The 27,568-nt window shown below is 35.6% G+C and overlaps 4 protein-coding genes and 1 long non-coding RNA gene across 8 annotated transcripts; 4 read left to right on the forward strand and 1 right to left on the reverse strand.

Moving 5' to 3' along the window:
• The first annotated feature begins 101 nt into the window (after positions 1–101).
• Positions 102–2,022, forward strand: LOC132198823 (C-type lectin domain family 4 member K-like). The gene is made up of 7 exons (XM_059623074.1): positions 102–218; positions 403–492; positions 972–1,055; positions 1,113–1,140; positions 1,427–1,485; positions 1,543–1,657; positions 1,707–2,022. The coding sequence occupies exons 1-7, from the start codon at positions 150–152 to the stop codon at positions 1,946–1,948; spliced, it is 687 nt and encodes a 228-aa protein (XP_059479057.1). The 5' UTR covers positions 102–149; the 3' UTR covers positions 1,949–2,022.
• A 1,067-nt stretch (positions 2,023–3,089) lies between these two features.
• Positions 3,090–8,916, forward strand: LOC132198857 (uncharacterized). 2 transcript variants are annotated; one of them, XM_059623121.1, is made up of 29 exons: positions 3,090–3,155; positions 3,207–3,299; positions 3,431–3,488; positions 3,541–3,686; positions 3,736–3,969; positions 4,021–4,323; positions 4,375–4,416; positions 4,466–4,487; positions 4,642–4,706; positions 4,763–4,868; positions 4,925–5,211; positions 5,267–5,311; positions 5,379–5,412; positions 5,482–5,546; positions 5,606–5,708; positions 5,764–6,008; positions 6,067–6,135; positions 6,353–6,386; positions 6,444–6,508; positions 6,556–6,658; positions 6,708–7,022; positions 7,074–7,126; positions 7,562–7,597; positions 7,651–7,878; positions 7,937–8,011; positions 8,066–8,102; positions 8,162–8,232; positions 8,285–8,396; positions 8,445–8,916. In XM_059623121.1, exons 2-29 carry the CDS (start codon positions 3,243–3,245, stop codon positions 8,696–8,698), a joined length of 3,264 nt encoding a protein of 1,087 aa, XP_059479104.1. In that variant the 5' UTR covers positions 3,090–3,155; positions 3,207–3,242; the 3' UTR covers positions 8,699–8,916. The 2 variants fall into 2 exon arrangements, with proteins under 2 accessions (XP_059479104.1, XP_059479105.1); XM_059623122.1 differs by having other exon boundaries at positions 3,132–3,155; positions 3,214–3,299.
• A 1,010-nt stretch (positions 8,917–9,926) lies between these two features.
• On the forward strand, positions 9,927–14,631 carry LOC132198814 (uncharacterized). 2 transcript variants are annotated; one of them, XM_059623055.1, is made up of 11 exons: positions 9,927–10,055; positions 10,978–11,048; positions 11,110–11,188; positions 11,244–11,449; positions 11,503–11,681; positions 11,774–11,924; positions 11,993–12,215; positions 12,271–12,524; positions 12,629–12,852; positions 13,018–13,096; positions 13,208–14,521. In XM_059623055.1, the coding sequence occupies exons 2-11, from the start codon at positions 11,009–11,011 to the stop codon at positions 14,392–14,394; spliced, it is 2,622 nt and encodes an 873-aa protein (XP_059479038.1). In that variant the 5' UTR covers positions 9,927–10,055; positions 10,978–11,008; the 3' UTR covers positions 14,395–14,521. The 2 variants fall into 2 exon arrangements, with proteins under 2 accessions (XP_059479038.1, XP_059479039.1); XM_059623056.1 differs by having other exon boundaries at positions 9,945–10,061; positions 13,208–14,631.
• LOC132198827 (uncharacterized) lies at positions 12,953–14,708 on the reverse strand. Its single transcript, XR_009442036.1, has 3 exons — positions 14,396–14,708; positions 13,759–13,866; positions 12,953–13,414 (listed from the first exon to the last, which is right to left on the reverse strand). It is a non-coding gene; the product is annotated as an uncharacterized LOC132198827 (long non-coding RNA).
• Positions 14,709–16,210: 1,502 nt separating this feature from the next.
• On the forward strand, positions 16,211–27,446 carry LOC132198815 (serine/threonine-protein phosphatase 6 regulatory ankyrin repeat subunit A-like). 2 transcript variants are annotated; one of them, XM_059623059.1, is made up of 5 exons: positions 16,244–19,085; positions 19,530–19,655; positions 24,004–24,233; positions 26,069–26,096; positions 26,249–27,446. In XM_059623059.1, exons 3-5 carry the CDS (start codon positions 24,018–24,020, stop codon positions 26,359–26,361), a joined length of 357 nt encoding a protein of 118 aa, XP_059479042.1. In that variant the 5' UTR covers positions 16,244–19,085; positions 19,530–19,655; positions 24,004–24,017; the 3' UTR covers positions 26,362–27,446. The 2 variants fall into 2 exon arrangements, with proteins under 2 accessions (XP_059479041.1, XP_059479042.1); XM_059623058.1 differs by lacking the exons at positions 26,069–26,096; positions 26,249–27,446 and having other exon boundaries at positions 16,211–19,085; positions 24,004–24,026.
• The last annotated feature ends 122 nt before the right edge of the window (positions 27,447–27,568 follow it).

Raw genomic sequence — 27,568 nt, forward strand, 5'->3', positions numbered from 1 at the left:
AAATGAATTGCCCTTTGAATTTGGGCAGCAGGGATCATCCTAGGGGTTATCAGTCATATATTTCAGCCAACTTGTTATTGAAAATATAATTCAGTCGCGAGTGTGATAGAAAGCATCGGGGAATAAAGTGCAACACAAGAGGACAGACCATGGCTTGTTTCGTCTCACTGCTATTTTTCCTCGTCGCCGCCGCCCTGGCCACTGAACCTGCAATCAGGGTAGAAATAAAACTAAAATTATTTCTGTAAACTTCCTGGTCTTAGAATTTATTTTTGAGATGCTCTTGTCCACAAGAAAAGTCATACTTTTATTTACAGAAAAAGGTTAAGACTTTGTTAAAGTGACAAAATTAAAATTAATTGAAAATAATTTGATTAAAAAATTCCAATTCTCAATTTATAGGCTCAAGAATCTGATTTTCGGCAGGAAATACTCAGAATGTTCAACGAGACAAACCAAAACATGAACATATTGACGAAGCTTCACCAACAAGTACTATAATTTTAAGTCTGAATCCCGTCTAAAAACATTAAAAAATATATTCGATAGAAAGAGAAAGCCCAATTAATGTTCATTTTTAAATTTAGTTTTGAAGATAAAGACGTGATATTGAAATATTTTGTTTGCTCGCTCAAATTATATATGATAGTTTATTAAGGTCACTTCTGGGTCAACAAGTTTTTGAAATATCAACATCAATGATAAATGATAAAAAAAGATTTTCTTCAATCTTAATACCACAAAATTTTAGAGTGTAATGTATTCTGATATTCGCAACTTACAAAATAATGTGTTAGGTCTGGTACTAAAAAAAAATTGGCCGAATCTTTCAGTGATTGCGTCAGAAAAACAAATAATATGAAATTATATGCTTTTTTTTCATCACAGTGATAAATATGCAAAAAAAAGCAATACACGTTGATATTATTAATTTGTATCCAATTTTTAATAATCACTGCATTGTTCGCTAGACTCTGGAATATGTGAAGCAGGTGGAAAAGCAACAGAATCAAAAGCTGGACGCATTATCCAGAGTCGCCGAGCGCCACCTTCAGGTTCATAAAATTAATCATGCTCATGAAATTCGGCTTTAATTAAGACCTAATTTCCAGTACTTTCTGGCCAACTGCAATGTCGCTCGTAAGTTTTCACATACTTAAATAGTAACCTGTTTAAAAACAAGGAAAAAAAGCAATATTTTTTGTAAGTTTATTAAATAAACAATTACAGCAATTTTTTAACACGTTTGACCATTGTGTGTATGTGTTTTTTTTCCAGAATTTTAATTTTGCTCATTTGATTTATTAAATTTGAAAGTAGTCAATGTACCCAAATTTATATCAACTTTCCAAATCGGAAATGAAAAAGGTCCATTCAGTTCAGATACTACGACCTCCGAAAGAATAACCAGCTTCTAACTTTGCAGTTTCAGCAAATTTAAAGGCGCTGACGAACGGAAAAAAGTACTCTTTCCATTCAACCGTTGTGAGCCGCGATTTCAGCTGTCAAATTCCGGTTTATACTTCTAATTTTCTTTGGCAGATTGAGTGGGCCAACGCAAGAGACAGTTGCGCTAAGCAGGGCCTGCATTTGGCCAGCATAGGAGATCAGAGCGACGCAGAAGCGTTGTGGGCCGCGACGCAAAACGTTTCCCCGAGTAAGTTCAATTTCGAGTTTTATTTTTTATTTTTACTTTGCTTTTTCAGATACGTATTGGTGGGTTTCGGCGAAAAACGCTGGCAGCTGGACCAAAAAGAACTTCCGATGGCACGACGGGACCAAACTGGAGATGGACAGCCCCTTGTGGAAGGCCGAGGCGCAGAAGACGGCGGACTGTGTTGTAGCCGCCAATTGGGGCAACGGCACTTTAAAAGTGGAGGCTAGGCCGTGTATCAACGACTATTATTACATTTGCCAATTGCCTACCGAATGCTTTTCAGCCAAATAAGTAGCAAAAAAAGTGGTTTCGTATGCCTGAATTTTTGAATTTTTGTTTTGAATAAATTTCAATTTTGGTAACAGATTGAATTTGGACTTTTAATAATCATTGTAAATTGTAGAAAATCTGCATTCTTGTCAAGAATTTCTAGTTAAAAATATCATAATAAGTGGAATACTTAAGAAATAATGCAATAAAATCAGTGAGCTTTCATCAAAAATACAATCAAATCTGCTTACGAAAAAAGAGATACCGTTTTTATCAACCGATGGCGAAAATTTATGAGAATTTGCCACATATTTTCCACTTTTTAGAAAATTTGATAACGGTGACAAAATCAAAGTAAAAATCTAAAAATAACTAGAAAACCACTTATGCTGATGCATTTAAAAAATGCAACCATCGGGGGCTGCATGTCGCGCACCAGCTGCCTGCTTTTCAATAACAATTTCCTCTTATTTCAAATTATATTGAAACGCGGACTGAAAGCTGCTGCGCCGCCGAACCAAATTGAAGCACGGGTTGCATAACTAACAACAACACAACATAGATGGAGAGCTCGACACTGGATTCAATCATAATTTTTCCAGCTGCCTTTGATTAACGTGAATTGCGTGAATTGATTTGTCCTCCCACTTGACGCCGGAGCCCAATTTTTTCAGAAGACTGAGCATGAGCTGGCGAGAAACGTGTTTTTTTGCTGCCAATTTTTTTACAGGTGAGCATAATGATAACTTTGATAATTTCATTGATGGCTATTTTTGTGCTGCAACAAATTGGACCTAATTATGCTACGGCATTTTAATTATTTTTTATTGCTTAATCTTTGTTTTAAAACTCATGTTTTAGCATAAATATTATATTTTGGTCATGAATGGATGCTTCCACATCTAGTGGTGGTGATTTTGTCTCTAAAAAATAATAATGGAAACAATAAAATAATTTAGACAAATATAGAAAACAAGTAAAAAAAGTGTCAGAATAATTACAGAATAAAATGAAATAATATAAAATAACAATACACGGATCGATTTAATTAATAAAAATACAGCTTGGTCAGAGCTTCCCCTCCTCAAACTTCCTGCGCAGAGAGACCAGGAAAAACAATTTTTTTTTAAAAATTGACGTGTGCATCGATGGGTGGAAACCAATCTACTTTATTGTCATCATTCTTTTATCGATCGGCCGGGGAATAGATTGTTAATTGCTACTTGTCGTAAACAAAATTTTGATGAGTTTTTATCAATCAGCCCCTACTTATTTGCAGTTCGTAGTTCAGCCTTGAAAAGCAAAACTACCGCAGATGAGCATGATGAAAATTCCAAAAATTGTTCTTGTGATTGCTCCACTTTTGGTTTTGGTGAGAAAGCTAGTCATTAAGATCGTCTTGCATTTTAAATAAAGCGTCAATAAATTTTTTAATAATTTATGTTATTATTAATTCTGGTGAAGGATAAATTTGTCTTGAAATATTAAATTGTTAATTTTCAGTCTGTGGTATTTGCGAAAAATAGGAAGGCAGTCAATTTAATGGCAAAACCATCTGCTAGTATGAATTTCACATCAACATTTCACAGATAATTTAACTTAAAAGGGAATAGTGGCTGCGAGGTCACACAATTTAAGAAGATTAACGATTGTAAGATGCTGCGGCAAGAAAAGGTGCTCGGACGTAACCAGGAAGAAGTTATTGACGACGGCGTTGAACAAAATATCGGCGATCACCAACTTTAAGAAGCCACTGAATGTGAAGATAAACGGGTTTCTTTTAACAAGTGCTTAATTTAGGTTAAAAGGTCACCACGACATTGAAAGAAGTTGAAACGACGGGGCAGGAAATAATCGATCAGACGCAATTTTCAACCGATGAAGTAACTTCTCAGACGCAAGAAGAACTTCCAAGTTCAGCAGACGTGATGATATCAGACCAATCTTCGACCACATCTTTCGAAAATCACCTCCAGACTCAACCCAACAGCGCGACAGAAAAACTACAGACTTTTATATTATCAGATTCAACCACAGCGAAGGCAATTTATGAAAATTTAAATTAGCATCAATAAATTTCTATAAACGTGCAGTTGGATGCCGCAAATGAAACGCCTGGCGTTTCTTCTCAGACACCATCTTTGACTGTAAACGCAGCTTCAGTCGTTCCTCTTTCAGTTTCCAATCCTAGCATCCAGGAAAATCAAGGCACCATAACTTTGGTGCAAACCAATGCACTAAGCTTGACAACCACAACCAACAGCGTAGCTTCAAAATCCGCAAGTGTAGCTACAACAACAACCAGCGTAGCTACAACAACCACTAAGCTAACTACGACGAGGACAACAACCAAAAGAACGACCACAACCACCGCCACAACAACCACCACGCCTCCCGTAATGAAAAAATAAATTTATTTTTATAATTCTTCAATGTCAATTTTGCAGCCCTGCAATGCTAAGTCGAACTGCCAGACTTTTGGGCAAATGGTATAATTAATGATTGGGCTATGGACACAAAATAATTGATTTTACGCAGGCCAGCGTCAAAACGCCCGTTGGTAAGTCAAACATTACCCAAAATCTAAAGAAAAAATCATTGTAAATGTCAGTGTGGCAATACTTTATGGTTAAAAATTTTTTAATGCGGATTTAATTTGAATTAACTACTCATATGCAGTATATTGCAATGTATATATTTTTCCACATCCGCAGCTTCCACCATCGCTGGTTCTGCCTACACATCCTGCGGCCGCTCTTATTTTGCAGGCTCGACATCAGTTAATTATTGAAATAAAATTTATTCGTTTGAATCACGATGACAAACGAATTCTAGGTATCTGTTTCAACAGCGGCCGCGCATTGCAAGGCCAAACAATTAAGCCTGCTGTCCATAGATACCGCCCTTGAATTCCAATGCCTCCTGGATTTGTTCAAAACATGTGCTAATATTAAATTTATCTAATATCCAAACAATAAAATAAAAATTAAATATTAGATATAGTCAATGCTAATCCAAACTTCAATAATTTCTGGACAAGCGGCGCCAATGAAGGCGAGCTGTGCGAAGATTTCAAGGTTTACTCTTGGTGCTCTTTGAACAACACTCTGCTGTCGTCGGAATTTTCGCCGACGAGGAGTCCGAATAGCTCGTTCTGGTCGATCGCGACGGCAACCAACAAAACGGCCGACCGCTGTTTGCTTTTCAAATTCAACCGGTCGACCACCGAAAGTAAAGGTTTACAGCACTTGCCCTGTCAGAGAAACGTTCCGTACATTTGTGAGGTCCGCTTTACTGAAGTTGAATTATAGTCGAAATTAAAAATACAAATAAAAATAGCCACCGTGTCAAAAACCCAACTGCCCATTAAGCTGCGACCCTGATGTAAACTTAAAATATAAAATTTCTCCAATAAATAGAGAAATTAATATTAAAAATGTATATTTTTCAGGACTTTCTGTTTGACGCCAATCAAAAATTAATAGGTTTGGAAATTTTAGATAAAAACTTGAAATAAGATTTTTCATAAAATTGACAACTTCTCTTTAAAAAAGATCCTCTCTCATATGGATTTTGGACTCAAAGTTGCGGCAGCAAATATTTATTTGGAAATTCACCAGTATGGGAGAGAAAAAATTAAAATGAATTTTTCCCACATCTAATTAATTCTGATTTAAGATGACCTGGGAAGAAAATTGGAATATGTGCTGCCGTCTAGGGATGGCACCGGTAATATTTGAAACCTACGAGGAACAATTTTGCCTGCAGAATATTGTCAAGAGTAATTCAACAATAAAAATTTAAATTAAAATATATTCTAAAAATGATAAATAAAGGCAATGGGAGGTTGAACTTCAATTACTGGACGGCGGGAACAAGGCAGGGTTGCGACGGTCAGTGGTCCTGGTGCGATTCTGAGGGCAAAATTCCACCCCTGAACAACGGTTTGAAGTGGGAAAGGGGCCAACCGGACAACAAGGGTGGGAACGAGGAATGCGTACATCTCAGATTCGTTCTGAACGACACTGGGGCGATTTTGTCAGACAGAAACTGCACAAGTCGGTTTGTCTTTTTATGCGAGGTGAAAATTAATTAAAGAAAAGAAGAGGAATCATCGAATTAATAAATCTATATAAAAGGCCAATCCGAAGGACGTGGAAAAACCACTTTGTTCACAGCCAACGTGCCCTCCAGTAACACCGAGAGATGTAAAGATTTTCTTGAAATTTTTAATACAAAGTACTTCATTTTAAAAAAGTTGAGAATTAGACGCTAATATGGATCTTTTCCAAAATTTACAAATATTTATACGTTACCAATTTTAATTTAAACTAACATATTGTACAAACATAATTATTGTTTAGATCCCACTATTTAACAAATATGTTCTTATTATGTCATTTTTTCATTGTTCAACATCAACAGCAAAGCCTTTTTGACGTCAATCAGGAGCTTATAAGTTTGGGAATTAAAATATTTTACCGGGAAACAAAATTAAACATTAAGACTTTTTCAGACTTGTACAAGTACGGTGGATGGGTTTCGGCCTGTGGTCGGATGTACATGTTTTCAAAAGAGAAGGTAAAAAATGTCGTGTTTTTGGAATTTTTAATTTTTATATCAAACAGGCAAATTATACGTTCGCGTGGAAAACGTGCAATTCCATAGGACTGTCATTGCTGTCACTGGATTCGCCAGAGAAGAACAAATGCTTGACAAAACGCATCAGAGGTTTTGAAAATGACGATTTTTACTTTTAATAATTTCATGGCAAATGCAGAATACGTCTTGCTCATCCAAAGTAGCGGTTATTGGACATCAGGCACAAACGCCAACTGTCGCGAAAAGTTCTTTTGGTGCTCGAAAGGTTCAAATTTCGCACCAAAATATGTCACTTGGAAAAGCGGTGAGCCGAGTTTGGAAAAGGGCGAGTGCGTCTCCGTTGAGATCAACAGGAACGGGACCGAGGAGTTGTCAGTGCTGGCAGTTTCAAATTGCTCCGAGCAAAGAAATTTCGTGTGCGAAGGCAGACAAAAAGGCACCGAATTAGATGGGATGCAAGCCGAGTGCATGGCGACGTGGGACATCACGCAAGGCATTCATCTTGTTATTATATTTTTCTCTCTGCTGAAGATTTTTTGCACAGCTGACGTTGATTTGCTGTTCCATGGTTCAAGAAACTATTCGCAAAGGATTAAAGTAACTAATAATGCTTGGCTTTTGTAAAATTGTTATTTTTATTTGGTTGAAATTAAAATAGCATCATAATTTGAAATTTTGAGGTTTTCTATCAATTTTGCTGGCAAATTGTACAGGAAGTGATTTGTTGGTTTAATAATTTGTTATTAATTGCTAGTGTTATTTTGAATCAAATTTTCAAAATTATTACGGATTTCTCCAGAAAAAATTAATACTGCATGCAAAATTAACAATGGAAGTACTTAATTTGCCTGAAATTAAAATTGCGTCTGCTTTTACAATTTGACAATTTCCATATAATATTGTGTTCGTTAAAATATTGGATGGATTTGTTATTTCATTGTACACTTTCGAGTGTGGCTCAAACATAAAATACATAATTATAAAGAATAAAAAAAAAATTGCAATTAAATTTCCTTGAATTGACTTTTGCAGTGCTTCATGAAATGCATTGGAGAAAACAGAAATCTGGTGAGTAATTTGTGGTAAAATATTTATTTTTTATCGTTAAAATCGCTTTGTAGTTTTTTGATGGCAAAATTGATCCGATCCAAATGCTGAGATTGATGGAAATAGCGACGCAGGACACGCCGAGTGCAATGGACCAAGGCTTGAATGGGTATGTGCAGTGCTCTTCGATAACCGGCAATGACGAGTGTGATTTGGCCGCCAAAACTTACGACTGCGGCGTCGAAAAAATTCCAAACGTCACGCAGCAAATGGTCACCGTAGGAAAAGGAAGTGCAGTCGTGGTCAAATACAACTTGGTTTATTTAAAAAGAATCATGACTTATTCAAATTTATCTACAGTTCACTCCACCAATCAAGTGTGTACCAGTTTTGAGATCGTGTGTAACGGCAGATTCAGTTCCCTGCGTCGCCAACGTTAGACAAAAAAATTTGTATTTAAGGTTTTTATAAAAAGTTCTTAACCCTTAGCCAGCACTGGTTAATCAATTGACCACCACAAATCGCAGTATTAAATTTTTTTATCTCTTTATTTTTGTATTTAAATCCTTAATAATAATTTTGCAGCTTCCATGGGATCTTTAATCTGGACCAAGGCTGCCAACAAACGTATTTTTGTGTCACCTTTTACAAATAATGTAAAAAATATTAAAAACTACATATTTGTATAAAAATTTAATCAATTTGTAGTCGAATAACATTGCGCCCTACCAGTACTGCTGCTCAATAGGGATGAAGCTTATTGAATTCAGCAATGCAAACGATTTGAATGATTTTTACTATTCAACTTCATCAATTTTGAGTAAAATTCAGTAAGTTCCAAAATTTAGTAAAAAATTTTAATTCGCAGCAAGCAATGTCGCTTATCTCTACATATCTGAAGTCATGGCCCTTGACTATTCGACAGAGGTGTGGTGTGGAACTAAAACTCCGCTGAACGCGTCCGTGTACCGATACAACTACATTACAATGCCAAAAATGGATTGCCTACCCACAGTCTATATGCTTCAAAGATTGGATATTTCAACTGGAACAGTATACGTTTTGAGCTTGTACGGCTTAAATTTCAGTGCAGCAGTATTACCTGCTTTTGCCTGTCAATGAGCATTTGATTTGATACAGCACGGCTTTGTTTCTACTTTTCTCTGCTTCACATTGGTTTGCTCTCATAAAAAAATTAAATTTCAAGTTCAAAAGAGGACACACGATACCGAAAAAAAATGCTTTAGTTTGTTTGCTTTCATTGACTGAAAAAAATTGATTAAAATTGTAGTTTTTTTTGTCATGAACATAAAAAAAGAAAAAATCAAATAAAAATTTGAATTGAGCCACAAAATGCATTTGTTATTAATATGTTTCTGGACTTGACAGGAATAGAAAATATTATAAAAGCAATAAATAAAAATTGATTCGCTAAGACGTTTTTTTTTTAAATTAAAAAATAAGGTTTAAGTAATGGGCTGGAGAAAAACGGTTCTTGATCCGTTCTTAATAATTGTGGGTCTAATTTGAGCTCGAAATTTTCACTTCGCGATAAAAGCCGCTAAACGGGATAATATTTATCCGCTTTAAATTAGCAAATTTTTAATTAATAATAAATTAAAATGCAGAACAATCAACAATTTTAAATATAATTGTCTACTTCGTTGCCTCTTTAGGAAGTAGGCAACATGCACGTCAGAGGTGAAGAGCGTGGTTGCTGCCCGCGAGACATTTGTATTGGTGAAAAAGTTCACGATTTAATTGAAAGGATTATTTTCCGTTGTGATCAGTAGAGTGTTATACTATATCTTTAAAAAAAAACCTGAAGAAATCACTCTCCATGTAATCGATTTTCTATAAAAAAAAAAATATCATGAAAATCATCTTAAAATAAATTTTATTTCAGTTAGTTAAAAATTAATTAATTCAGCAGATTGGTTTTCACATTATTAGTTGATTATTTCTGAAGAATAATTTCTGTTTCTAAATGATACAAATAATTAATTTATGAGTCCAAAGAATTAATAAAAAAAGTATAAAATTAATTTCATAGAGGAAAAGTTTTAAATAAACCATTTTATTTTATTGCAAAGGAAAAACTTCATTTTGCTTACTTTTTAGTTTCATATAAATCCCCCGCAAAAAAAAATAAAACAGGGTTATAACAACTGCTGTTGTTTTTTCCTACCATTACATAGATTTTGGATAAAACAATATGAAAAAATAATTAAAAAACTCTAAAATTATAGTTAAAAATATTTTCAGAAAAAAAAATTTAAATTCAAAATTAAGCTTTTTCAGCTAAAATTGCTGTTAAATTCCGTCAGAGGTCTCCCATGATGCGGAAAGGATGGCTTTGGGTACGCAAATTTTTTTGAAGCATCAGTATGAGTGACATGAGATCATCGCCAAGTGCGGTTGCATTATTTATCAAGTGCTCGGTTCATGTTTTAAAGCGATTTTCTTCTGATTTTGTGAGGTGCTAGTAAGAAACAATTATTTTTCCTGTGTTTCCTTTTGGTTTAAGCAATGATCGTCATGATTAATATATTTGCGTTTATTCAAGTACAAATAATGCGTATTTATTTAAACTTCAAACTATGCTTTATGCTTTCCAAAAAATACCAAGCAATTTTATAAGTATGTGCATGCAGGAAGTTTTTAATTTTATTCGTTGTGGATAACTTTCATTTCCCAGTTACCATTAAATTTTGGTTATTGGTTTTATTATTCTGATAATAAATTCTGCATAGCCAAGCCCTAATGCTTATCAGCTAGTGTATGACCGACATCCTCTTGAATTTCTTGAGCGGTAGGCATACGACTTGTATGAGTTATAGGAGCGGCTTAAACAATCAAAGTGCAAGTATAATTTCCTTATAAATAGACACTGATTTTACAAGGAAAAATATCCAAGCAAAAAATATTGATATACAATTTCATTTTATCTATTTTTTACTGAACTTTATTTGAAGCTGTAATTTAAGCATTTTTAATAGATTTTAATAAGTCTATAGTTACTCTATAAACTTAAGAAATCATGAGCGGAAAGACTAGAAATTTTGTAAATTTTCTTGAAACTTTTAATATTCTCATTGTGAGCCCATTCAGAGTCAGATTGAAAGAAAGAAGCTGCCTCGCAATGAAATCAAAATTGAAAACTAATTTGTTATTTTTGTTATTATGATCGTAATATATTGGCTGAAAGTTGCAGAGCAAAATGCGAAAAAGAAATAATTATCAATGCAATCACATTATTCACGCTGAGTGAGAAACGTGAATTAACTCATCAAAATCTGAGTGCAACTAATAAATTTTACCACACATTGTGGGAGAAATTTTCAATGTAATTAAAATTTTACTGTGCAAAAATATAAATAGATTGTCGATACTTGTTTCAGATGAGCTACACTCTGGTATGGCTGCTTAAAAATGCCTTTGAGTGATTCTTTGATCAAAACTGTGGAGGAAGGTTTGGACATTGCTATATAATTTCAACTAGTAAAATAGTAATTTTTTGCACTTGTGCACAGGTTCGAATCTTCATCCACCCACGGGTCCAACACAACTAGGACGATTTCAAACTCCAAGTGGAAAAGAAAACGCAGAAAAGTATAATTTCAAATAAGAAGTAGTGTCATTGCAGAATTTAAAATAATTATCACAGCGTGTTTGTGTTTGTTGCCCACTATGACTTCAAGGGTGGCGTTCCTCCTTGGCCTCGGCCTGGTGACAAGGAAGATGTTCAATGCTTGCGAGACGCTTTTGAGACGAAACGAAACTGCAGATTTCGCGAGTGGTTGGCGCCACACAAGATTGACCTGCTCAAACTTCTTAGCGACGAAACGATTTTGAAGAAATACTTTAATTCTGGTAAAAAATTATTTTAATTTTATAATGAAATGTCTGAACGCAAAAACTAATAGATTCAGAGCCGTCAACGTTCATTTTTATCATTTTGTCACATGGATATTTCGATGGAATGATTTTCACGGAAACCAAGATCGGTGATGGTCCCAATGATTATGACACATTCAACACCAGAGATTTGTTCAAATCGCTCGAAACCACGTTTCAAAAGTGCTTGAAATTCTTATTTCTTGGGGTAAATACACTAAAATTAATTTATTAAAATATTAATGGTAAAATTTCTCAAAATTTTCTCTAGAAAAATATTTTATTTAATTTTGTTTCAAGCCCTGCAGAGGCGATCTTGAGAGCTTCGTCATTGATACATCCCCTGATAGAAAGCAACCAGAATCCTGTTGCTCGAACGAGAAAATCTGCTGCAAGATTTCCTTCGAGCCAAATATTCACAACCTGGTTATTTTTTACGCGAGTGTTGAAAGTAAATTTAATTTTAACAACGAAAAGCATAAAAATTTAATTGAACACAAAATTGCATGAATTTTTCAGACACGATGGCACGGAGAGATAAATTTGAAGGCACGTGGCTTGTGCAGTGTCTAATTCAGGAGCTGAATGAGATGAAAGAGGACGAAAGTGTTTCGCATTTCTTGACGGCCGTGCAGAACAGAATTCACAAAAAGTCAATCATCGACATTGTTGAGGTTGGTCAGACGCCGGAGTTCAAAATTTATCCCCACAACAGAAAATTTAAGTTTTCTTGCATTGAACGGTCTGAATATTGTCTTTTATTTTGCTATTTTTACTTCAATATTAACAATTATTAGCATGAATTGTTTTACACGCTCAAAATTTGGGACAGACGCAACAAATCCAGTACAACAGCCATCGAATGACTTTGATTGGTGGGATCCGCAATCAAAATCTGTTCTAAGAGGAAAGCTCGCTGTAATTTTCCACCAAGGGAGCCTAAAAAATGAGGTCAAAATACTCGAGTTAGATCTGAGAGAAAATCTAGGATTTGAGACGAAAATTGTGCAAATCGACTCCGATCACATAAAAAAATATTTTGATGACTTAGGTGAGATGACTTTTTAGTGCAAAAATTTGCATATTTATAAATTTGTTTGGATTAGTTAATATTTATATCCTATCAATAAGAATAAAATAATTTTTAATTTTTAGTGAAAAAATCATGGCGAGAGTACGGTTGTTTTGCGGCCTTCTTTTTTGCCAACATCTCGGAAAGTGAGGATGGACAAATTTGCATTGATCTGAGCAGAGGTGAAAAGAAGCCGATCGGAGAGTTAATTCAGACATTGCTCGGGGCAGAGGCAAACGACTGGATTGGAAAACCAAAGCTTTTCTTCCTTATTGACCAGAGAACCGTGGCTGCTGACAGCGTAATGGTACTTAAAAAAAATTCTTAAAATTAAAAAAAATATATAATTAAAAAAAAATAATTTTTTTTAAATAATTTAGAGAAATTTATTAAAATTCAAACAAAATAGAACTATTTTCCAAAAAATTCAGAGAAATTTATTATATTCAAACAAAATAAAATTCTTTTTCAGTTTAAGGAGGCAAAACAAATTGATTTCCTAAAGGCCACTGTCCACAGCGGATGGTTTGTCTTTATCCTTCAAAACAAAGGTGCATTTTTTTGACACGTCATTACGAATACGCTTTTTTTATTTACTTTTTTTTTACTTTAATTTTGGAGAGCAGACTTATGTTTTTATAAAATACATATTATGGTTCCAGATTTGCTTGAAAAATTCCTCAAGATCTTTGAAGGCGAGGAAATAAAAGGGGATAAGAGTTTACAGGAATCCCTTAGCAATTTGCTTATTTATCAAGAGATGAACACGAAGGAAATTCCTCAAGCCATGATGGTGTCCACTTTGCCCCACCAGTTGGTTTTCCGACAGAATTTCGTCAAACCTGACTTCCGAGTGCAGCTGGATGCGTCTGCAGAAGAAATAGATGTCAATTTCAAAGAAATAATTAGGCTGGCAAATAACAAGAATCAACATCGCGTTTGGCTTCTGTCTTCGCTTCCTGGCTCAGGGAAGTCCACAGTGATGCGCGAGATCACTTTTGAACTGCGCAGGTCTTTAAAAGGTGTCAAAATTTTCACCATAGACCTTTCACGTGTATGCAATATATTTTCGAACGCCAAAGTGAAGAAACAAAAGTCACCCACGTGTGATTCTGTTATTGCCACTGCAACAGCAAAGTCCCAGGATGATATTGAAAATTTGATCAGATCCAAGAGGATCATAGTGATGTTTGATGGATTTGATGAGATTTACCAAAAATACAGAGATGAGGTGCTCAAATTTTTACTGGAAATGGTGGGAAAGTCGGTGCCAATTTGGATTTCAACGCGGCCGCACGAAGAAGAGACAATTCTCAAATCACTGCGAAATAAAGGAAATGTTTGCAGGGTGTCAATTAGGCCTCTTAACAAAATGCAGCAACGCGATTTTTTTCAAATGATTTCACATCAGGATGAAAAGAAATGTGAGTTTCAACTAGATAATCTGCGAAAATATGGGTCAAACGATATTCTTGGCAATTGTTTTTATTTGAAAATGCTCGCAGAAATTGGTGTTCAGGCTTTTACTTTCGAACTCGGGTTGAATGATATTTATGAAAAAATATTGGAGAAGAAAGTGAGTTCCACAATAAACAGTTACAATGAAGTAGACTACAACGAAAAATTTTTATCCTGCAAGGAAAAACTGGAAAAGCTTTCCGTGAAATATCTACAATATGACAAAGTGGAAAACGTTGATAGTGATGTGACAAACACAGGCATTGTATCACTTTCAAACGGAAATGCAAGGTTTGTTCACCAAACGTTTGCAGAATTTCTAGCTGCAGGCTACTACTTTCACTCAAAAAAAAAAATCTCAAATAGACCCGTTTACGGCATGTATGGCTGACCTGGCGTTTTCGGCCGAGTTAAACATGTAAATTAGACTTAATTATGAGCCTCGTAGGTCAATTTGAACAGGGAGAACGACGAAGGGAACGTCCCTTTCCGGCGGCGAGTCAGACTGGCCTGGGAGCGGCTCTCCCGAATCAGTTAAACTCGCTACGCTGCTGCGCCGACTGCAGTGCTCCTTCTCACGTTGCATTTCGGCCGATTTTTTTGCTTTTTCGGGCCGAATTTGGGCTTAATCTTGACCCCGACGAGACACGATGCACTTGGTAAACAAAGAAAGCCATTACTAATCATATTTGGGCGTGTCCGATTGTCATGTGGGAGAAAAGCGAGAACGAGTTTAGCAACCCGACAAAGTTGTCCCGAGGGAATTAATTAATATCTCGCTCTGATTGAAAGTTTTTTAATTTTGGCGACCGAGAAGCTTATATTTCTAGAATAATTAAGGCATGAGGAAAATCGCGGTGTTATTTATTTTTTAATCCGAGCAGCCGTTCTCGCGCTGTGAGCATAAATAAATACGCGCCGGCCTCTGCTTGTCGCTTCGCTCGACTCTCTATCGCTCGACTGCTGCACTCGCGGCGGAGAGCGGCGCGCTCGATTCATTAGACGTTTGCGCGAATTTTTTATTTTATTAGTAAGCGTTGAGATAAATCGTTCAAATTTTCAGCATTGGTAGAAAACAAACTGAAATAATTTTTTATTTTTAATTCTTAAAAAAATATTCATCTGGAGCAAAGTTATTAACGTTTCCGCGAGAAGTTTGTTTTTTTAATTTTTAAATTAGAGGAAAAATTTTAAAAATACAAACCCTAACAGAAAATTGAAGCTAATTAAATTCTCTACAATTAATTATGTAAACGTTTTGTTGTCAAAATTTTTTTTATTTGCCAACGGGATGACCAAAGTCAAAACATTACTTTTTCTCATTGAAAAAAATTTTTTGGATTTTTTCTGAGATAGCCAATCGATTGGAAATTTAATTTTGATTTAAGAACTCAAATTTCATCAAAATATATTAAGCCGTTTTGAAACAAGAGCGTATGGACTAAAACCTGCTATTCGGCCTCGACGGCACTTTCAGGTGGCATCAGTTAGTACTTTGTGATTTCTAAACGGCTCAATATATTTTGATGAAATTTAAGTTCTTAAATCAAAATTAAATTTCCAATCGATTGGCTATCTCAGAAAAAATCCAAAAAATTTTTTTCAATGAGAAAAAGTAATGTTTTGACTTTGGTCATCCCGTTGGCAAATAAAAAAAATTTTGACAACAAAACGTTTGCTTAATTAATTGTAGAGAATTTAATTAGCTTCAATTTTCTGTTAGGGTTTGTATTTTTAAAATTTTCCCTCTAATTTAAATATTAAAAAAACAAACTTCTCGCGGAAACGTTAATAACTTTGCTCCAGATAAATATTTTTTTAAGAATTAAAAATAAAAAATTATTTCAGTTTGTTTTCTACCAATGCTGAAAATTTGAACGATTTATCTCAACGCTTACTAATAAAATAAAAAATTCGCGCAAACGTCTAATGAATCGAGCGCGCCGCTCTCCGCCGCGAGTGCAGCAGTCGAGCGAGAGAGAGTCGAGCGAAGCGACAAGCAGAGGCCGGCGCGTATTTATGCTCGTAGCGCGAGAACGGCTGCTCGGATTAAAAAATAAATAACACCGCGATTTTCCTCATGCCTTAATTATTCTAGAAATATAAGCTTCTCGATCGCCAAAATTAAAAAACTTTCAATCAGAGCGAGATATTAATTAATTCCCTCGGGACAACTTTGTCGGGTTGCTAAACTCGTTCTCGCTTTTCTCCCACATGACAATCGGACACGCCCAAATATGATTAGTAATGGCTTTCTTTGTTTACCAAGTGCATCGTGTCTCGTCGGGGTCAAGATTAAGCCCAAATTCGGCCCGAAAAAGCAAAAAAATCGGCCGAAATGCAACGTGAGAAGGAGCACTGCAGTCGGCGCAGCAGCGTAGCGAGTTTAACTGACTCGGGAGAGCCGCTCCCAGGCCAGTCTGACTCGCCGCCGGAAAGGTACGTTCCCTTCGTCGTTCTCCCTGTTCAAATTGACCTACGAGGCTCATAATTAAGTCTAATTTACATGTTTAACTCGGCCGAAAACGCCAGGTCAGCCATACATGCCGTAAACGGGTCTATTTGAGATTTTTTTTTTTGAGTGTTGATTGCCCTCTTAAGAAGGAAAAGGTTGCACTGATTTGGACAGTTAACAAAATGCCGTTTGACATTTTCAAATATGAATTTCGTCAGGTCAGAAAATTCCTTGAACTGAAAATCAATGAGACGGAAAATCCTGATCAGATAGAAAATGTCAAAATTTCAATAACTGAGACCATAAAAAAATCACAACTTATTGACGTTATTGTCAAGGAAAATCTGTTGAGATTGTTTTCGTTACTTGACGACGAGATCACGTTCGAAGACAGCGGCAGGAAAGGCAAATTCCATTTTGCCAAAAGTGATGCTGACGAGATTTTAATAAACGCTTGGGAGAACAGCGAAGATATCGCTGTGAGGTTTTTGGAACTAGGAGCATATAAGAATTTGACAGATTGCAGCTCAACCGCTATCACAAGAATGTTTGCAACTGTAATTAAGAATAATTTCGCAAACCTTTTTGAAAAACTGAATGAACAATTTTACCACACACAATTTCCCTTCGCTGACCCAAAACTTCCACACATTGGACTGTCGTTGTCGGAATTTTTGTTTTCAAAATATACAAACGAAGCGCTTTACGAAGCTTTGGAATTTGCAGCTGGAGAAAATCATCACAAGATTCTTAAATATATGATTAAGAAAGGAGTTATTGACCTTTCTGAAGAAGCTGCAAGCAACACAATTCAAAAAGCAGTGGACCACAACAGTGTCGAGTGCGTTGACCTTTTTGTTGATTACGGATTCATAACTTCTAGTCTGCGACTTTCTGGTGAAAAGTTTAATTTAGATTTAAGCACCGCCAAAGCACTTCTTAAAACAACGTCTGCGTTGGCTGCGGAATTGGCTCCAAGAATTTTTGAATTTGCCTTGGGAAAATGTGATTTTGCACTGGCCAAATACATTTTGGAAGTAGATAAAACGATTGCAGAGGCCACACATTTTGAAGATGGCATGAATGCTCTGCAAGTGGCGGCATCAGAAAAATGGTCAATGAACCGCACAAACGCATCAGAAATGTGCCGGTGGCTAGTGAATGATTTAAACTTTGAAATTGGTTTCAAGGACAATAAGGGATGGAACGCTCTTCATCACGCAGCCGACAGCATAAATTTGTATACAGTTAAATTCTTAGTTGGGAAAGACCCTGGTATCATAACATCTGTGACCGATAAAGGGGAGAACGCTGCGCACTTGGCTGCTAATGCTGGGTTAGGTGGTGGTAAAGTGATTAAATATCTGCATAGTCGTGATAATCAGATGATCAAGCAGAAAACAAAGAAAAATAGAACAGTTCTTCACTTCGCTGCAGCAGCGAAAAACGAATTGGAATTGTATGAGTGGCTTATAGAAAAATGGGTTGACTTGGACGCCGTGGATGATGAAGGGTTAAACGTGACACACTTTGCTGTAAATCAGTTTGTTGGCAGTTTAGATTTGCTGATATTCTTGTACAACAAAAATAATGAGTTGATCAAGCAGAAAACGAATAACGATACGACGCTACTGCATTTTGCTGCTGCTAGAGAAGACAACGCAACGAAAATAATAAGCTGGTTGACGGACAAGGGTTTAGATGCAGCAGACGTGGACAATAGAGGATGGAATGCTCTTCACTTTGCAGCGAGTCGCGGCGAAACTAGAAATCTGCTATTTTTTCTGAATGGAAGACCTGAACTTGTCACTGCATTGACGAAAGATGGTGAAAATGTCATGCATTTGCTGCAGAACAGAGTATTCGGAGAATTCGAATTACAAGATCTTGATTATTTGATAAAGAAAGCTCACGGTCTTAATAAAAACTTGATTAACCAAAAAACAAAGTCAAACAAAACAGTTCTCCATCGTGTTGCAGAAACAGGCTTTGTAAAAACATTTAAACGACTAGTCGGCCTGCGATTGGAAGTACACGCCGTTGACGATCAGGGATGGAACGTAGTGCATTTTGCTGCGAGTGGAATAAATGTGAAAGTGCTCGAGTATATCCACGAAAATTGGCCTGAACTTAAAAACACGGTGACTAAGGATGGCGAAAACGCGATGCATTTAATGTCGAGTAATGAAAAGGTAAACGCAAAAATTTTAAAAAGTTTCAACGGATTGGGTGGAGAGCTGATCAATCAGAGAACGAAGACAAACAAAACGGTGCTTCATTATGCAGCACAAGGGGGTAACGATGGAGTGTGTCGTTGGTTGGTGGAGAAAATGGGCTTGGAGGTTGACGCCGAGGATGACAACGGATGGAACGCTATGCACTTTGCATCTCTTACAAACGACTCTTTTGTCACTGCGCTCTTTGTTTATTTACACAGAATATGTCCTGGACTGATTGAGAGAAGGACGAAGAGAAACGAAACAACGCTGCACATTGCGGTAAAGCAGAGATGTGTTCCAAAAGTAACGTGGCTCCTCCATAAGGGCGTGGATCCTGCGACAAAAGATGTAGATGGCAAAACCGCGTTGGATCTGGCGCACCCGGAAGACGTTCGAGCTCTGAATCGGGTAAGTAAATTATTTAATAAATTTTTTTACCTCCCATCACTCGTTTTCAAGCAAAAAAAAAAAAAATAATTATAATTTTGTTATAAATATAAATCAGGACTTTAAACTACATTTTTTTAGCAACACAGAAAATTGTTTCAATTTGTTGGTAATATTTTTAATTTTATTTATCTGCGTAAACAACATATCAGAAGAAAAATGCTATAAATTTAAATTAATTTAAAAAAAATAATAATAAATACGGTCGCGGGAACAAATTATAATTTGCCTAGAGGAATGAAATATTTTTCCTAACAAAACGAGATAATCGATTAAAAGTATCAATTGCAACGAGTAAAATTTCTGCAAAACTAGTTACAAATAAATATTTTGCCATCTCAATGTAAAAATTTTTGATTATTATTTGCGCATGCGTCAAGTGCTGAAAGAACGGCTGCGTTTCAGATCTGCGGTGCTCGCGCCGGTCAGGGAGACGAAGAGGAGCCGCAGTTAGTTTCGAGCAGCGGTGAAATTTGCACGCAGAGCAAAGACTTTCTGAGCCCAGCAGACTAAAAAACAGGATCTAAGCAGGTGAGCTGAATCAAATTGCCCTTCCATCTCTTAAAAAATTTAATTTCCATCAAAGCACCAGTTAAAGAAAAGTCATTTTTCTTAGAATCTGCTGCTCTTTTAAATTTAAAGCGGTTTTAAATATAAAGAAAAAATATAAATACCAATAAATCTTTAATGTTTCACAAGTGCAACTAAAATTATGATTTCAAGATTTTAACTGCAGCGACCGCGGCAAGTCGCTGTGTAAAATTGAAAAGCATCTGAAAAAAATTGAAATCATTTTAGGCATTTTCATGTCGAAGGAATTCATATTTTATTTATGAAATTTTGGAGAAAATTGAAAAACTTATTCACTTTTTCTCTTCAAAAGGATTGAGTAAATTGAAGAGCAATATTTGCCACTTGAACGGTGCAAACTTCGTTAAAATATTTGGTTTTTAGAAAAAGTACATAAAGGAAATCCGCCTGCAAACAGTGGCGATAAGAGAAAAATTAAAAATTTGCTGCAAGTGCAAGACTAGTTTGGTTGCGTAAAAAAAAACTAATAATGATATACAAGAAAAGAAGGAAAATTATAATGAAAAGAAAAGTCCAATGAGGAAAATAAACCAATTCTTGCTTTTGTTTTGGAAAACAATTTCGCGAAAACGGATCGCGATTTGGGGGCTGGATGCCAGCTGACGTCACGTTGCCACGGCGACGTCCTGCACCCCTGCCAACCCCTCCCTTCTCTCGCCTCAGCAGCCCCAGAATTGCGACGGACCAACTTTTCCTCATCGAAAGCGTTTCTCCCCAAACTGCTAAAAACGATCAAAAGCTATGCAAATTTAAAAAAAAAACTTATTTTATTCCTGAAAATGATCTGGTATATTCAATTAAAATAAGGAAAATTTTTGTAATTTTTTTTTAAACGTCACCGTAATTAATTAATCAGATAATTTTTGTTCATTTTCAAAATAGTGCAGTTAATTTAGATTTAATTTTTTTCTTCTTACAAAAGATTTCATTTTCTCGGTTTTGACACAAAGTCTTTTTTCTACCTGGAAATTTCCAGCCTGCTGATCTGTCAACAAAGAGCGTCCTTTCGGCTCAAAGGGGTGAAAATTGCAAAGGGTCGTTTGATTACAAGACCTCCCTTTTGAGTTCATAGGTGCGAAATAGATCGAGCGGCGAATCGCAACAGGTTCGCAGCGGACGCAACAGGTCCTCCTCCTTTTTCCAACCCTCGGAATAAAATTTCCAAAATAGAATCTGAGCAGCGAAATTTTTCTCTTGCCAGAGAGCAGACGAGATTTAATCAGGAAGCGGCTGGGGCCACTGAACCTCCGAATCATTTCGACCCGCCTCCTCCTTTTATAGACGCGCTCAAATATTTCATAATGAATCATCTACCGGCTCTCTCTTTGACATATCCATAAAAAATTCAACTTTCAACACCGGTTTTGATAAAAAAAAAAAAGTATAACTAATTAAATTAGTTTCATCTCTGTGCAAACTAAAATTTAATTCAGAATTACCTCGAAAATTTGTTATTGAAAGGGTTGTTTATATTTAATATCTTTTGAAAAATTCGAAACTTGCAAAATATTTAATTTAATTTACTTTAATCTCTTAAAATTGTGAAATTTTATAAAAGAAGAAGGAAGAAGAAGATTTTTTTTAATATTTAATTAAAAATTTAAATAATATCAAAATTTTTTGAGTATTATTGAATATTGAAAGTTACTATTTTTATTTAATAACTTTAAAATACTATAAAATTAGTCCTTTCATTGGCGCACCCAAGTTTTTTTTATCTCATTATAGATTAGAGCGCATAATCACGCTGGCGGCCAAACAATTTCTCCCGTCCATTTCTCATTTCATTAATTTTTATTCACGTCTCTCGCGAGCAGCTGCCGCGAGAACAAATCGAGCGTGGCCCACTTTCCACCTTCGAAGCACCAACAACACACACGCCCGTGCTTTGCGCACCTCAAAAAGAATGAAAAGCAGACTCGGCCAGACGTGCGTGATCAAAATTTTAAATTCCATATTTCTCTCGGCAGGTCATGCACCTTGTCTAAACCAACAAGTCACAAAAACTCTAATTAAAAGGCAGAAAAATTAACAAAATTTCTTTGAATTTTACATAAATTTGTTAGTTTGATTCACATAAAAGTGTAAACTTGAATTTTTTCTAGTTTTGCAACAATTTCTTTTTCATATTGGCATTCCGATGTAACTTATAACTGCAGGTGAATGTGGACGTGATAAGAATTAAATCCGAAGCTGCCGGCAGAATTCGAATGGACACGTGGAAAAGTGAGCGGATCACAGAGGCCGATCCGATTTGCGAATGTTTGTGTGCCCCCCCCCCCCCCTCCCACACACCGATCCAATTACTCCGAGCAAACAATATGAAAGCCGATTTGCAAATTCACCAGCTAAAATTATTTAAACCATTTTTCAATCAAAGCATGTAATTAGGAAAAAACCACGGTAGGTGCTGAAAAATTAAAATAAAAGATAACTGTCCATTTTTGCAGTTTCAAAAAGCTAGGCCTTTCTTGTTTAATTCATAAAAATTTGGACAGTTTTTCATTTCTTTCAGATTTTGCAATTTTTTCTAAGAGATGTTTATCATGGTCTTTAAACTTTTTTTTAATTTTGAATAAAAATCGTCAATTTCCATCTTTAAATTATTTGTTCACTTTTTTGTGAAATATTGAATTTAAAATAAACTTTTAATTCCAACAGCGGATGTTTCACTTTAAACTTTTCAAAGGTTTTGTGCGGAGGAGGCAGCGGACGTGGCGAGATTATTTGCCAGCTCATTATAGCGTCGTCGCCGTTTGCAAACATTGTGTCGGAGTCACGTCTCGCGCAAAGAGTTAGGGTTGCTTTTGCAATTACCACTTTGGCCCGAGAGAGCGGCTCGCGCGCACTCACGCACAACAAGAAAAACACACACAACTTTTTAGAACCGAGGAGACCTGCGTGCAGATCGATAAAGCCCAAGTGAAAAACAAGTGCGACACCCTTTTCACAATCCTCAAACATTTCACATTTTGAACTAGAAAAATAAATTATGAAAATTTTATTTATTTTTTAAATTTCTTATTGAAACCCAAATAATGCCAATAGAAGATGATTGTTTTATTACTTTTGATTCTGTTTTGATTCCTAACTTATTCATTTTTTATATTAGACTGAGGTCACTGAGGTCTTTGACCTTTTAAGTGAACTGACCTAAATGACTAATAGAAAAAGTCAAGAGGATATCTTCTTTTCATTTGATGTTTTGAATCTTCTTAATAATAGAATCAAAGTTGTCTCTGTTGGATACGTTTTTTCCATTATAAATCATTGTGTGAATTTCAATTTATTTTTTAAGCAATTTTATCCTAAAACCACGGACAAGGACAAAATCAAAGAAGCGCAAATTTGCAAAAATCGCGTTTCAAATTGAAACCTGTTTTAAATTTAGTTCCAAGGTAAAGATTTACTTGAGGTTTTGTGTTTTAAAAGGACCCAATTTAAAAAAAAAATCGCCAAAATTTTAAGAGATCTTTTGTTAATCTCAAATAAGATTTTTATTTAGAGCAAAAATCTCGACCGAATAAAAAAACCTTATTATTACAAATGGTTCTCCTCAGTTCTCCTTTAAATCAATAATCGCATTCAGGGCTTATTTGATGTACCAGCCGTGCGGTTTTGTTTTTGTTTGTTTGGCGAAATCGATCCGCTGCGATGCTGCTCGTCTCGGCAAGAAACTATCCTTCTCGTCTCGTTAATGCGATTTTTCTGGCGTCTAAAAATATATTTCGCCTGCTGGGAGGAAAAGGGACAAATTGCAGCCAGAGGAAATTGCTTCGCTTTCAAAGAAACAGCTAAAGACGAGAATAGCAAAAACCTTTTGCTTCTCTCCGTTCTTTCAGCGACGGAGAAACGCAAAACGACTCTCTAATTTACAAATAAGGCGCTTCTTTATTCAAAGGCAAATTGCAATATTAACAGAATTGATTAAAAATGAAGTTATAAACAAAGTTATGTACTCCTTTGCGATATCTTTTTAATGATATTACTTTGTTAATTAATTTTATTTTCAATTCGAACCTAATGGATAAATCATAAATTAATTTTTAAAGAAAATTTCTAATCAATCACCATTTTTCTAAATTAAATTACAAAATTTCGAAGTGCCAATTGACTCATTTCGCGTTAAAAACGATAACACGTGAACTGAAGTAGCTAAGACGAAATCTCCGTATCTCAATTTCGCCGCGATATAAATTCGTCAAGGCGTCGCGTTGGCACGAATTCCCCCTCACAATCGCAAATCGCACGCAGATAACAATTGACAATTGTAAATTAACTTTGACAGATGGCCGGTCGCGGATGATGGCGGCGGCGACGACGCTCAGGGTGCCCGGAGGCCAGACCGGCGGCCAGTCCGGGGGCCAGCCGGGCGGCAGCGCCGAGATGAGCCACGAGGAGCGCGTGCTCGCGTTCAAGAGCGACCCCCAGCTGATGGAGGCCGCCTCCAGGTTCGTCGCCGACGTGCTCGAAAAGGCCAAGGAGGAAGCCGCCTCCAGGGCCAAAAACAACAGCAAGGTACGAAATTTTATTTTGGAAATTTGCAGAAGAAAATTTGCAATTTTTATAACAAAAATTGACGTAGTATTTGAAATTTGGCTTTTCATTGATGGGTTATTTGAGTCGCTTTTTGTTTCATGACAAAATAATTAATTTTAAAACGACTTTTCTGTGAGACATCCAATGTGCAAGATTTCGGGAAGTATAATAATTTTTTTAAATTGATTTTTCAAAGCAAATATATGATATATTTAAAAAAAAAATCTTTTCCTAGAGTAAGTAAAACAAAACGAGAATATTTGAGAATTCTAATAGGCCTTGAGATTCTATGAGGATAATTTGATTTAAATTTTATTAGATAAAATCTAATCTGTGAAATTTGAATGATAATTAATTTATAATTTTAACGTTAACTAGTTTTTTAATAGTTTTTCAAATTTCAGCATTTATTTCAATAATTAAAAGCAACAACCTAATCAAATAACCCAGCAATGAAAAGTAGAGTTTCAATTAAAGCGCCATGATTCAAAACTTGAAAGTGAAATTCTATTCCTCAAAAATAAAATTGCAACCAAATTTTTTTTGCTACTCACAAATAACTAATTCACAATTGTTTTCATTAACAAGTATGATTTTGTAAAAATTATAAATTAAATTTAATTTAAATTAGGCACATTTTATTCAAAAGAAAAGACCGATAAAATTTTTTTCGTGCGAAAGCCTTTTTTTGCTAGGAAAACCCCTTTGTACCAATGATAATTCCTTAATTCTTGTTTTATTAACGAAAATCACAATCCAAATTTTGACCTTCTAGGTCACAAATCAATCCCTACTGACCTCCCGTGACCTCAAATATTCAAAGGTGCATTCGCAAAGCCTTCAAAATATTGTGCGGTGACCAAATCTTTGCAAATAATATTTGAAAAGCCCAACCTCTCGCTAATGAGGCATCAGTAATGTGAAACTAATCAAAAAGGAAAGCTCAAATATTTCTTTCGGACAAAGAAAATTATAAAAATTTTTATTTTCAAAGTTCGTGGCTGGCATTAGAGCCTTTGAACTACAAACTGCCTTTGAAATTGGGTTTCGCGTGCGCTTTCTGTAGCAAAAACGGCGGCAGGTCGGCTGCTTGGCGAGAGAGCGTTTTATCGATTCTGGCCGGCAGCGTCCCCGACCGACCGAGAGCAGCGTATGTGTGAGTGTGCGAGTTGTGCACTTTGGAGAACAGCCTCTCGCCCGCCCGCGTCTCGTGCACCACATTTTCAGCCGCGATTGATTATTCGCCGCGTCAACTCTTTCGCAAACTCACACGTGTTGGCCACTGTGGCCGCAACATAAATAGCCCCTGAAAACTTTGTCACCTCATTTCTCTATTATACGAAACAAAATGAACAAAACAATGGAGAAAATATTTTAAAATGTACTTGAAACAAATTAAAAGTAAAATAGACTGATCCAGTTTATGCAGAATTTCAATTACTATCAAAATTTTAATGATTATAAGGAATTAAATATTTTAACAAACAATGAAAAGGAAGGTAATGTTAAAAATAATGATTGCAATAAGATTTGAATCGCGTTTTTGCTTCATTAGCCACATCAAGCCACAATTTCTCAGCATTTATTTTCTCAAATTGTAACACAAAATGTTGTAAATAAAATAATATTTTTAATCCCCTTTTTCCCAATTCAATGCAAGATTGTGAAATTTTACATTATTTTATTTTATCAAAACACTTTTAATTTTAAAAAACCCCCTGCCATTTTGCAATAAAATTTTTGGAAAAAAAGTTTGCCCCACATCTTACCATTAATCTTTCGCAAAGCACTCAACTAAGTTTTCACTTTTGCAGGTGGAGCGACCTGATGCAGACTCTGCAGGTAGGACCCTGACTGCACCCCTGTCAAACTTCATCCAAAAAACTGTGTTTCCTATACCAAAGCACGAGACTCCTTCAATCATATTATATAATTATCTTTTTACCTAATTAAAAAAATTTTGAAAAATAAATGAGATCCATTTTTTTGCTCAGGTTCGCGACGGCTGAAGCGCGGAGGGCCGTGGCACTCGCGGGCGCGCGGCTTCGTGGCGCGGCTGTTCGCAGCCATCTGCGGCTGCAACTCGGCCACCGATGTCAAGGCATGAATGAGCGACACCCTCGTCCCCTCTCCCGACAATAAGTGGACAGAGCGAAGCAGCAAAGATTGATTGATCAAACAAGAGTGTGAATAGAAGTGGCGTGCCCCGATGAGTGACCCTGACCCCCCTTCCAAGACCGACTCTGTCATCATTGTGATACCAAATCAAAATGCACTCAACGTGCAGTAGATTATTATATGCAACCTTCATTCCTAAACCGCAGCGCGTTGTGTTTTTGCTTTAGAGGTTGTAATTGTTGTTGATTTATTTAATTGTTACATTAAAATCCATGCCATGATATTTTGTTTGAAGGGAAAATTGACAATTGCGATAGATCTCTTCAAGACGATACTGACGATATGTCACACAGATAGATTTGAATAGAAAAAATATTTGAAAATTCCGAAATCTTTTAAACCCTTTTAAAAAAAAATGCAAATAAATCAGCTAATTCTCGTTTTAATTACAAGTGTGGCATATCTTTGGAATTATCTTTGATCAGACTTTCAGAATTTGCAAAATTTTATTTTTCCAAATGTGGAACTTTAAGTTATGGCATTTTTTTTTTATTCTGATCGTATTTCGAAATCCAGAGGTCCAAACAAATAAGCATTGTTCAAGTTAGGAGATTTCGTTTATTGATGAAAAGCTCAAAAGACATTCCGCAATAGCAAGACTTATTAAATTCTCGTATGTATTTGACTCGTTTTTTGGAAAATGTTATCAAAACTTCCAATAACACTTCTGGACCACTTAATTGTATCAAAAAATATCAAAATCTCTAAAAACTGTTGTAAATATATTTTTCTAAATGTCCAGCCAAGACGAACGGTATCGAAAATCACGCACTTCTCCCCCGAAATCATAAAAATAAGAAATAATGAAAATGTGTTGTTTTGTTGTTATCATCATTGTAGATTTTAATGCGCTTAATTAAAATTATAATTACTATAAAAAAATAAGATATTTGTGTAGCTAAATGTGCAATAAACAGGACAAGCAGAGAGATGAAATGTATGAAAAAAATAATTATGCAATATGTATGAGAGAAAAAATTATAAAGTAATAAAAATAAAATTGTCGATTAAATGTGAAAATTTAAAAAATTTCATTCTCATAAATTTCCAGTATAATTATTGTAACAAGATAATCATACTCATAACATGAGTTTCCAAAAGCAAAGAGGAAATTGATTTAAGTTTGAATAAATCTA

The sequence above is a fragment of the Neocloeon triangulifer genome, unplaced genomic scaffold (genome assembly GCF_031216515.1).
Source record: "Neocloeon triangulifer isolate White Clay Creek 2 clone unplaced genomic scaffold, ASM3121651v1 ptg000013l, whole genome shotgun sequence".
Taxonomy (NCBI): Eukaryota; Metazoa; Arthropoda; class Insecta; order Ephemeroptera; family Baetidae; genus Neocloeon; species Neocloeon triangulifer.

Excerpts from the sequence above, each read along its gene's own strand:
- LOC132198857 (XM_059623121.1), top strand. The coding sequence starts at position 3,243 with ATGAGCATGATGAAAATTCCAAAAATTGTTCTTGTGATTGCTCCACTT. Across the intron at positions 3,970-4,020 it reads CAGATTCAACCACAGCGAAG|TTGGATGCCGCAAATGAAAC; the intron begins GCAATTTATGAA and ends ATAAACGTGCAG. Across the intron at positions 8,397-8,444 it reads TTCAACTTCATCAATTTTGA|CAAGCAATGTCGCTTATCTC; the intron begins GTAAAATTCAGT and ends TTTAATTCGCAG.
- LOC132198814 (XM_059623055.1), top strand. The coding sequence starts at position 11,009 with ATGCCTTTGAGTGATTCTTTGATCAAAACTGTGGAGGAAG. Across the intron at positions 12,525-12,628 it reads AAAATATTTTGATGACTTAG|TGAAAAAATCATGGCGAGAG; the intron begins GTGAGATGACTT and ends TTTAATTTTTAG. Across the intron at positions 12,853-13,017 it reads TGGCTGCTGACAGCGTAATG|TTTAAGGAGGCAAAACAAAT; the intron begins GTACTTAAAAAA and ends ATTCTTTTTCAG.
- LOC132198815 (XM_059623058.1), top strand. The coding sequence starts at position 16,641 with ATGCCGTTTGACATTTTCAAATATGAATTTCGTCAGGTCAGAAAATTC. Across the intron at positions 19,086-19,529 it reads ACGTTCGAGCTCTGAATCGG|ATCTGCGGTGCTCGCGCCGG; the intron begins GTAAGTAAATTA and ends GCTGCGTTTCAG.
- LOC132198823 (XM_059623074.1), top strand. The coding sequence starts at position 150 with ATGGCTTGTTTCGTCTCACTGCTATTTTTCCTCGTCGCCGCCGCCCTG. Across the intron at positions 219-402 it reads CCACTGAACCTGCAATCAGG|GCTCAAGAATCTGATTTTCG; the intron begins GTAGAAATAAAA and ends CTCAATTTATAG. Across the intron at positions 1,056-1,112 it reads TCGCCGAGCGCCACCTTCAG|TACTTTCTGGCCAACTGCAA; the intron begins GTTCATAAAATT and ends CCTAATTTCCAG.